Source organism: Entelurus aequoreus, linkage group LG08 (assembly GCF_033978785.1).
Source record: "Entelurus aequoreus isolate RoL-2023_Sb linkage group LG08, RoL_Eaeq_v1.1, whole genome shotgun sequence".
Classification (NCBI taxonomy): domain Eukaryota; kingdom Metazoa; phylum Chordata; class Actinopteri; order Syngnathiformes; family Syngnathidae; genus Entelurus; species Entelurus aequoreus.
In genome coordinates this window covers 75,562,533-75,575,032 of record NC_084738.1, presented here as the reverse complement: position 1 = coordinate 75,575,032, position 12,500 = coordinate 75,562,533, and the positions used below count along the sequence as shown (strand labels likewise).

General features: G+C 33.8%; 1 protein-coding gene across 1 annotated transcript in view; it reads left to right on the top strand.

Annotated features, from left to right (window-relative positions):
* kif19 (kinesin family member 19) overlaps positions 1-12,500 on the top strand; it is a 59,787-nt gene that overhangs the window by 26,319 nt on the left and 20,968 nt on the right. Inside the window, exons 3-5 of the mRNA XM_062055206.1 lie at positions 6,933-7,043; positions 7,113-7,200; positions 10,199-10,335. Coding sequence (XP_061911190.1) covers positions 6,933-7,043; positions 7,113-7,200; positions 10,199-10,335 — 336 coding nt within the window. The remainder of the gene's footprint in view (positions 1-6,932; positions 7,044-7,112; positions 7,201-10,198; positions 10,336-12,500) is intronic.

Here is a 12,500-nt window from a genome sequence, read left to right as displayed (position 1 = left end):
GCTCGTTTGGAATTTGAAGCCTGCGACATGTTTCAAAAAAGCTGTCACAAGTGGCAAAAACGAGTGAGAAAGTTGAGGAATGCTCATCAAACACTTATTTGGAACATCCCACAGGTGAGCAGGCTAATTGGGAACAGGTGGGTGCCATGATTGGGTATAAAAGCAGCTTCCATGAAATGCTCAGTCGTTCACAAACAAGGACGGGGGCGAGGGTCACCACTTTGTCAACAAATGCCTGAGCAAATTGTTTAGGAACAACATTTCTCAACCAGCTATTGCAAGGAATTTAGGGATTTCAACATCTACGCTCCGTAATATCATCAAAAAGTTCAGAGAATCTGGAGAAATCACTGCACGTAAGCAAATGTATTACCGACCTTCGATCCCTCAGGCGGCGCTGCATCAAAAAGCGACATCAGTGTGTAAAGGATATCACCACATGGGCTCAGGAACACTGCAGAAAACCACTGTCTGTAATTACAGTTGGTCACTACATCTGTAAGTCCAAGTTAAAACTCCTCTATGCAAATCGAAAGCCATTTATCAACAACACCCAGAAACCCAGAAAAATATGTATATATCTATACTGTATATAAAAATTAAAAAAACAAAAAATTAAATAAATATATATATATATATATATATATATATATATATATATATATATATATATATATATATATATATATATATATATATATATATATATATATATATTTATATATATATATATATATATATATATATATATATATATATATATATAAACTCCTATGCAAAGCGAAAGCCATTTATCAACAACACCCAGAAACACAGAAAAAAATTATAATTATATATATATATATATATATATATATATATATATATATATATATATATATAGTTGAGGTTTCTGTGGTTTATCTGTTATACAGTGCTCAATATATATATATATATATATATATATATATATATATATATATATATATATATATATATATATATATATATATATATATAGTTGAGGTTTCTGTGGTTTATCTGTTATACAGTGCTCAATACCGGGAATAGGGGATTGTATAAACAGGCTTGTCGGGATGATATAGTCTTTTGTGGTTTTTCCTGACCTAACATATATATATATATATATATATATATATATATATATATATATATATATATATATATATATATATATATATATATATATATATATATATATATATATATATATATATATAATGTGTGTATATATATATATAATGTGTGTATATATATATATGTGTATATATATATATATATATATATACATATATATATATATATATATATATACATATATATATATATATGTATATATATATATATATATGTATATATATATATATATATATGTATATATATATATTTATATATATATATAAACTCCTCTATGCAAAGCGAAAGCCATTTATCAACAACACCCAGAAACACAGAAAAAAATTTATATATATATATATATATATATATATATATATATATATATATATATATATATATATATATATATATATATATATATATATATATATATATATACATATATATACATATATACATATATATATATATATATATATATATATATATATATATATATATATATATATATATATATATACATATATATATATATATATATACATATATAATTTTTTTCTGTGTTTCTGGGTGTTGTTGATAAATGGCTTTCGCTTTGCATATATATATATATATATATATATATATATATATATATATACATATATATACATATATACATATATATATATATATATATATATATATATATATATATATATATATATATATATATATATATATATATATATATATATATATATATATATATATACATATATATATATATATATATATATACATATATAATTTTTTTCTGTGTTTCTGGGTGTTGTTGATAAATGGCTTTCGCTTTGCATAGAGGAGTTTATATATATACATATATATAAATATATATATATCACTCATAGCATCATAGACCCCAACCACAATTTATTAAAATTCGTCAAAAAAATACGCAAAAGTTAAAAATACCAATAAACTTTGCTTTTAATGTCACAAGCAAGATTTTAGATGCTATTAGACGGAAGAGAACCCGCTGCTCGTTGAGAAGAGCTTCACGTCTCCAAAAGTGTTTCAATAGAATAAGATAAAAGTCGCTACATTTGGTGCCTCTTTGAAAAACAAAGTGTCTGAATTCTGCAGCCTGTTACCCAGCATGCCTTGCGGTGGGTAGATAAGGGTGTAATCGTGCGTGTATGTTGGTGTTTATTGTGTTAATAGCTCTATTGTTGTGGTGGATGTTGACGTTAGCGGCTGGTACTGACAATTCTGGACATAAATAATTCTATGGCAAGCAACTCGGTGGTTTTCCCTGAAAACGAGGAGCGCCACGGCGAGGGTAAGTATTGATCCCTGTGCGCTCACGCTGCCTGCGGACGTTGCCATAACTGCAGAAAAGGACAGATGGGAGCTGAGGTGTTAGCAACACCCGCCGTCTAATGATCCGCCTCGTTAAGCAGGTGTGCTAATGCACACCTTAGGAGTAGCCGGCTCGTGTTCACATTAAGCCGCTAAATTTGGACTCTTCGCAGCGCCTTTTGTGTGAGTGTGTGTGTGTGTGTGTGTGTGTGTGTGTGTGTGTGTGTGTGTGTGTGTGTGTGTGTGTGTGTGTGTGTTGAGGGGGGGGGAGGGGATGCACAATGGAGCGTTACCAAAACAACGTCCTCAGGTTGCCTATCAGGGAGAGTCTGACACCTCCACCGAGGGTCCCCTGATAACCTTTTAAGGCAACAGGAGACTGCCAGCTGCACTTATGAGCGCCCACTTACCGTACATTGTGAGAAAAAACTCATTAAAGTAAGTAGATTTTACGGTTAAAAAAAATGGCTGCTGAGTTACTAGAATGTTATGGTAAAAATACCAGTGGTAACATTTTTCTACTTATAGTAATACACGGGGAAACATTTTACGGTTTTGAAATTGCCACGGTTTTACTGTAGAAATAACAGGGGTAGGGTTTTTCTATCACTGTCTGTTTTACCGTGAAAAAAATGGTAACTCAGTTTCCGGAATTTTACTGTAAAAATTAAAATGGTACCGTATTGACCTTACGGTAATGCACTGTAATGTAAAATGACTAGATTTTACGTAAAAAAAAGAAACCCCGAAAAGTGGAAGCTCAGTTGCCAGAATTTTTCTGTAAAAATTATATTAGTATAGTTTTACAATTTACAGTAATGCACTGTATAAACAACTGTAAATTTTACGTTAAAAACCCCCCCCCAAAAAACTAGAAGGTCAGTTGCCAGAATATTTCTGTAAAAATAACATTGGTACCATTTTATAATTTACAGTAATGAACTGTAAAAACCAACTGTAGATTTTATGTAAACAAAAAACAACAACCTTGCAGCTCAGTCGCCTGAATTGTACTGTAAAAATAACATTGGCCCCGTTTGTCAATTTACAGTAATACGCCGTAAAAAACGAGCGTACATTTTACGGTTAGAAATTGCCACGGTTTTACTGTAGAAGTAACAGTGGTAGGGGTTTTCTATCGCTGTCTGTTTTACCGTGAAAAAAAATGGTCACTCGGTTTCCGGAATTTTACCGTCAAAATAAAAACGGTACCGTGTTCACCTTACAGTAATGCACTGTAATGTAAAATGACTAAATTTTACGTTAAATAATGTTTTTTAAAAAAATTTTAATCAGAATTTTTTTGTAAAAATAATATTGGTACAGTTTTACAATTTACAGTAATGCACTGTAAAAACCAACTGTAGATTTTACGTTACAAAAAAAACCCAAAACTGGAAGCTCAGTTGCCAGAATTTTTCTGTAAAAATAATATTGATACCGTTCTACAATTTATAGTAATGCTCTGTAAAAATGATGATAGATTTTACGTTAAAAAAAACTAAAACTGGAAGCTCAGTTGCTAGAATTTTTCTGCGAAAATAACATTGGTACCATTTGTCAATTTACAGTAATGCACCGTGAAAAATGAGCGTACATTTTACGGTTAGAAATTGCCACGGTTTTACTGTAGAAGTAACAGTGGTAGGGGTTTTCTATCGCTGTCTGTTTTACCGTGAAAAAAAATGGTCACTCGGTTTCCGGAATTTTACCGTCAAAATAAAAACGGTACCGTGTTCACCTTACAGTAATGCACTGTAATGTAAAATGACTAAATTTTACGTTAAATAATGTTTTTAAAAAAAATTTTAATCAGAATTTTTTTGTAAAAATAATATTGGTACAGTTTTACAATTTACAGTAATGCACTGTAAAAACCAACTGTAGATTTTACGTTACAAAAAAAACCCAAAACTGGAAGCTCAGTTGCCAGAATTTTTCTGTAAAAATAATATTGATACCGTTCTACAATTTATAGTAATGCTCTGTAAAAATGATGATAGATTTTACGTTAAAAAAAACTAAAACTGGAAGCTCAGTTGCTAGAATTTTTCTGCGAAAATAACATTGGTACCATTTGTCAATTTACAGTAATGCACCGTGAAAAATGAGCGTACATTTTACGGTTAGAAATTGCCACGGTTTTACTGTAGAAGTAACAGTGGTAGGGTTTTTCTATCGCTGTCTGTTTTACCGTGAAAAAAATGGTCACTCGGTTCCCCGAATTTTACAGTCAAAATAAAAACGGTACCGTGTTCACCTTACAGTAATGCACTGTAATGTAAAATGACTAGATTTTACGTTAAATAATGTTATTTTAATTTTTTTTAATCAGAATTTTTTTGTAAAAATAATATTGGTACAGTTTTACAATTTACAGTAATGCACTGTAAAAACCAACTGTAGATTTTACGTTAAAAAAAACAACTAAAACTGGAAGCTCAGTTGCCAGAATTTTTCTGTAAAAATAATATTGGTACCGTTCTAAAATTTATAGTAATGCTCTGTAAAAATGATGATAGATTTTACGTTAAAAAAAACAAAACTGGAAGCTCAGATGCTAGAATTTTTCAGTAAAAATAATATTGGTACCGTTTGTCAATTTACAGTAATGCACCGTGAAAAATTAGCGTACATTTTACGGTTAGAAATTGCCACGGTTTTACTGTAGAAGTAACAGTGGTAGGGGTTTTCTATCGCTGTCTGTTTTACCATGAAAAAATGGGGACTCGGTTTCCAGAAGTTTATCGTAAAAATAAAAATGGTACCATATTCAACTTACAGTAATGCGCTGTAAAAGTAAAATGACTAGATTTTATGTTAAAAAAAAACCTTCCATTTTTACCATTAAAAATGACCTTAATTTTACTTAAAAACTAACAGTGCTATTATTTTTCCAATTTAAAAAAGACCTTAAATTTTACTTAAAAACAAACAGTGCTATCCTTTTTTACGATTAAAAATGACCCCAAATTGTACTTTAAAACTAACATTTCTACCATTTTTACCATTAATAATTACCCCAAATTGTACTTAAAAACTAACAGTGGTACAATTTTTCCGATTAAAAAAATACCTTAAATGTTACTTAAAAACTAACAGCGCTACCATTTTTCCCATGAAAAATTACCCTAAATTTTACTTAAAAACTAACAGTGCTACCATTTTTCCCATGAAAAATTACCCTAAATTTTACTTAAAAACTAACAGCGCTACCATTTTTCCCATGAAAAATTACCCTAAATTTTACTTAAAAACTAACAGTGCTACCATTTTTCCCATGAAAAAATACCCTAAATTTTACTTAAAAACTAACAATGATACCATTTTTACCATTAAATATTACCCTAAATTTTATTTAAAAACTAACAGTGCTACCATTTTTCCCATGAAAAATTACCCTAAATTTTACTTAAAAACTAACAGCGCTACCATTTTTCCCATGAAAAATTACCCTAAATTTTACTTAAAAACTAACAGTGCTACCATTTTCCCATGAAAAATTACCCTAAATTTTACTTAAAAACTACCAGTGCTACCATTTTTCCCATGAAAAAATACCCTAAATTTTACTTAAAAACTAACAATGATACCATTTTTACCATTAAAAATTACCCTACATTTTATTTAAAAACAAACAGTGCTACCATTTTTCCGATTAAAAATAACCTTAAAAATGTACTTAAAAATTAACATTGCTACCATTTTTCCGATTAAAAATTACCTTAAATTTTACTTAAAAACTAGCAGTGCTACCATTTTTCCCATGAAAAATTACCCTAAATGTTACTTAAAAACTAACAGTGCTACCATTTTTCCCATGAAAAATTACCCTAAATTTTACTTAAAAACTAGCAGTGCTACCATTTTTCCCATGAAAAATTACCCTAAATTTTACTTAAAAACTAACAGTGCTACCATTTTTCCCATGAAAAAATACCCTAAATTTTACTTAAAAACTAACACTTACACCATTTTTACCATTAAAAATTACCCTAAATTTTACTTAAAAACTAACAGTGCTACCATTTTTCCCATGAAAAAATACCCTAAATTTTACTTAAAAACTAACACTTACACCATTTTTACCATTAAAAATTACCCTAAATTTTACTTAAAAACTAACAGTGCTACCATTTTTCCCATGAAAAAATACCCTAAATTTTACTTAAAAACTAACACTTACACCATTTTTACCATTAAAAATTACCCTAAATGTTACTTAAAAACTTACAGTGCTACCATTTTTACCGTAAATAATGACCCAAAATGTTACTTAAAAACTAACAGTGCTACCATTTTTCCCATTAAAAATTACCCTTAATTTTACTTAAAAATTCTGGCGATTGAGCTGCCAGGTGGTTTTTTTTTACTATAAAATCTGCGGGATTTTATTTTTAGAGTGTATGATTGTTAGTATTTTATGATATACGAGCATAAACAAATATTGTATCTCCTCGTCTGTTTTGTAGATGGTGGTCCTGATGGACCCCATGGAGGACCCGGACGACGTCCTGCGGGCCAACCGCTCCAGGGAGAAGACGTACGTGTTCGACGTGGCCTTCGACTACCTGGCCAGTCAGGTGCGTGGAACACACCTCAATGTTGTTAAGCCGTTGGATGAAAGTGGAAATGCGATGTTTGCTGTGCAGGAGGAAGTCTATCGAGCCACCACCAAGGGCCTGATTGAGGGCCTCATTTCAGGCTACAACGCCACCGTCTTCGCCTACGGACCAACGGGTTAGTCGTCACAGTTGTTGTTCTCTTCACATATAGGTTGGATGCGCACTGTATATGTTGGATGCACACTGTATATGTTCACATATAGGTTGGATGCACACTGCATATGTTCACATATAGGTTGGATGCACACTGTATATGTTCACATATAGGTTGGATGCACACTGTATATGTTCACATATAGGTTGGATGCACACTGTATATGTTCACATATAGGTTGGATGCACACTGTATATGTTCACATATAGGTTGGATGCACACTGTATATGTTCACATATAGGTTGGATGCATGCACACTGTATATGTTCACATATAGGTTGGATGCACACTGTATATGATCACATATAGGTTGGATGCACACTGTATATGTTCACATATAGGTTGGATGCACACTGTATATGTTCACATATAGGTTGGATGCACACTGTATATGTTCACATATAGGTTGGATGCGCACTGTATATGATCACATATAGGTTGGATGCACACTGTATATGTTCACATATAGGTTGGATGCATGCACACTGTATATGTTCACATATAGGTTGGATGCACACTGTATATGATCACATATAGGTTGGATGCACACTGTATATGTTCACATATAGGTTGGATGCACAATATGTTGGATGCATGCGCACTGTATATGTTCACATATAGGTTGGATGCACACTGTATATGTTCACATATAGGTTGGATGCACAATAGGTTGGATGCATGTGCACTGTATATGTTCACATATAGGTTGGATGCACACTGTATATGTTCACATATAGGTTGGATGCACAATAGGTTGGATGCATGCGCACTGTATATGTTCACATATAGGTTGGATGCACACTGTATATGTTCACATATAGGTTGGATGCACACTGTATATGTTCACATATAGGTTGGATGCACACTGTATATGTTCACATATAGGTTGGATGCACACTGTATATGTTCACATATAGGTTGGATGCACACTGTATATGTTCACATATAGGTTGGATGCACACTGTATATGTTCACATATAGGTTGGATGCACACTGCATATGTTCACATATAGGTTGGATGCACACTGTATATGTTCACATATAGGTTGGATGCACACTGTATATGATCACATATAGGTTGGATGCACACTGTATATGATCACATATAGGTTGGATGCATGCACACTGCATATGTTCACATATAGGTTGGATGCACACTGTATATGTTAACATATAGGTTGGATGCACACTGCATATGTTCACATATAGGTTGGATGCACACTGTATATGTTCACATATAGGTTGGATGCACACTGCATATGTTAACATATAGGTTGGATGCACACTGCATATGTTCACATATAGGTTGGATGCACACTGTATATGTTCACATATAGGTTGGATGCACACTGCATATGTTCACATATAGGTTGGATGCACACTGTATATGTTCACATATAGGTTGGATGCACACTGTATATGTTAACATATAGGTTGGATGCACACTGCATATGTTCACATATAGGTTGGATGCACACTGTATATGTTCACATATAGGTTGGATGCACACTGTATATGTTCACATATAGGTTGGATGCACACTGTATATGTTAACATATAGGTTGGATGCACACTGCATATGTTCACATATAGGTTGGATGCACACTGTATATGTTCACATATAGGTTGGATGCACACTGCATATGTTCACATATAGGTTGGATGCACACTGTATATGTTCACATATAGGTTGGATGCACACTGTATATGTTCACATATAGGTTGGATGCACACTGCATATGTTCACATATAGGTTGGATGCACACTGTATATGTTCACATATAGGTTGGATGCACACTGTATATGATCACATATAGGTTGGATGCACACTGCATATGTTCACATATAGGTTGGATGCACACTGTATATGTTCACATATAGGTTGGATGCACACTGTATATGTTCACATATAGGTTGGATGCACACTGTATATGTTCACATATAGGTTGGATGATGGATAGTTACTGATGAATAGATACTGATGTATAGATACTGATGTATAGATACTGATGAATAGATAGTGATGAATAGATACTGATGTATAGATACTGATGTATAGATACTGATGTGTAGATACTGATGTATAGATACTGATGGATGGATACTGATGTATAGATACTGATGAATAGATACTGATGGATAGATACTGATGTATAGATACTGATGTATAGATACTGATGGATAGATACTGATGTATAGATACTGATGAATAGATACTGATGAATAGATACTGATGGATAGATACTGATGTATAGATACTGATGAATAGTTACTGATGGATGGATACTGATGTATAGATACTGATGAATAGATAGTGATGAATAGATACTGATGGATGGATGCTGATGTATAGATACTGATGAATAGATACTGATGTTTAGATACTGATGTATGGATACTGATGTATAGATACTGATGAATAGATACTGATGAATAGATACTGATGTTTAGATACTGATGTTTAGATACTGATGTATAGATACTGATGTATAGATACTGATGTATAGATACTGATGAATAGATACTGATGTTTAGATACTGATGTATAGATACTGATGTATAGATACTGATGAATAGATACTGATGAATAGATACTGATGTTTAGATACTGATGTTTAGATACTGATGAATAGATACTGATGAATAGATACTGATGTTTGGATACTGATGTTTAGATACTGATGTTTAGATACTGATGTATAGATACCGATGTATAGATACCGATGTATAGATACCGATGTTTAGATACTGATGTATAGATACTGATGAATAGATACTGATGTTTAGATACTGATGTTTAGATACTGATGTATAGATACTGATGTATAGATACTGATGTATAGATACTGATGAATAGATACTGATGTTTAGATACTGATGTTTAGATACTGATGTATAGATACTGATGTATAGATACTGATGTACAGATAGTGATGAATAGATACCATGTTGTCTGCAGGTTGTGGGAAGACGTACACGATGCTGGGGACCGACAAGGAGCCTGGCATTTACGTCCGCACCTTGAACGAACTCTTCAGAGCCATCGAGGAGACCAGCGACGACATGATGTACAGCGTCTCCATGTCCTACCTGGAGGTCACTAATCTCTTTTTATTTAATTTTCTTACTAATTACCTCCGCCAAGCAGAATACAACGATCTGCAAATCCTTTTCAACTTATATTCAATTGAACAGACTGCAAAGACAAGATATTTAACGTTCCAACTGGTAAACTTTGTTATTTTTTGCAAATATTAGCTCATTTTGGAATTGGATGCCTGCAACATGTTTCAAAAAAGCTGGCACAAGTGGCAAAAAAGACTGAGAAAGTTGAGGAATGCTCATCAAACACTTATTTGGAACATCCCACAGGTGAACAGGCTAATTGGGAACAGGTGGGTGCCATGATTGGGTATAAAAGCAGCTTCCATGAAATGCTCAGTCGTTCACAAACAAGGACGGGGCCGAGGGTCACCACTTTGTCAACAATGCCTGAGCAAATTGTTGAAGAACAACATTTATCAACCAGCTATTGCAAGGAATTTAGGCATTTCACCATCTACGCTCTGTAATATCATCAAAAGGTTCAGAGAATCTGGAGAAATCACTGCACGTGAGCAATTATATTACGGACCTTGGATCCCCTGCATCAAAAAGCCACATCAGTGTGTAAAGGATATCACCACATGGGCTCAGGAACACTTCAGAAAACCACTCTCAGTAACTACAGTCAGTCGCTACATCTGTAAGTGCAAGTTAAAACTCTACTACGCAAAACCAAAGCCATTTATCAACAACACCCACAAACGCCGCCAGCTTCCTTTGGGCCAGAGCTCATCTCAGATGGACTGATGCAAAGTGGAAAAGTGTTCTGTGGTCTGACGAGTCCACATTTCAAATTGTTTTTGGAAACTGTGGACGTCAAAGAGGAGAAGAACCATCCGGATTGTTCTAGGCGCAAAGTGTAAAAGGCAGCATGTGTGATGGTATGGGGGTGTATTAGTGCCCAAGACATGGGTAACTTACACATCTGTGAAGGCACCATTAATGCTGAAAGGTACATACAGCTTTTGGAGCAACATATGTTGCCATCCATGCAACGTTATCATGGACGCCCCTGCTTATTTCAGCAAGACGATGCCAAGCCACGTGTTACAACTTCCTGACTACGACAACCCACCATGGACAAACTGAAAAAAATACCAAAAAAAAAAATCTAAATATATTTTTAATCAAGTCTTTTTCAGGGTTCCACACTACAAAATAAAAGCATGCACTGTTTGTGTTGACATATATTGGAGAGTCATGGTGCATTATGGGTAGGGAATGTGAGAAAGTAGTTTGAGGTCATGCAGTTAAAAGCATAGAAAGTGTGTCATCATGAGAGACAGAAGACAGAAAGTGTGTCATCATGAGAGGCAGAAGACAGAAAGTGTGTCATCATGAGAGACAGAAGAAAGAAAGCGTGTCATCATGAGAGACAGAAGACAGAAAGTGTGTCGTTATGAGAGACAGAAGACAGAAAGTGTGTCGTCATGAGAGACAGAAGACAGAAAGTGTGTCGTCATGAGAGACAGAAGACAGAAAGTGTGTCATTATGAGAGACAGAAGACAGAAAGTGTGTCATCATGAGCGACAGAAGACAGAAAGTGTGTCATCATGAGAGACAGAAGACAGAAAGTGTGTCATCATGAGAGACAGAAGACAGAAAGTGTGTCATCATGAGAGACAGAAGACAGAAAGTGCGTTATCATGAGAGACAGAAGACAGAAAGTGTGTTATCATGAGAGACAGAAGACAGAAAGTGTGTCATCATGAGAGACAGAAGACAGAAAGTGTGTCATCATGAGAGACAGAAGACAGAAAGTGTGTCATCATGAGCGACAGAAGACAGAAAGTGTGTCATCATGAGAGACAGAAGACAGAAAGTGTGTCATCATGAGAGACAGAAGACAGAAAGTGTGTCATCATGAGAGACAGAAGACAGAAAGTGTGTCGTCATGAGAGACAGAAGACAGAAAGTGTGTCATCATGAGAGACAGAAGACAGAAAGTGTGTCATCATGAGAGACAGAAGACAGGAAGTGTGTCATCATGAGAGACAGAAGACAGAAAGTGTGTCATCATGAGAGACAGAAGACAGAAAGTGTGTCATCATGAGAGACAGAAGACAGAAAGTGTGTCGTCATGAGAGACAGAAGACAGAAAGTGTGTCATCATGAGAGACAGAAGACAGAAAGTGTGTCGTCATGAGAGACAGAA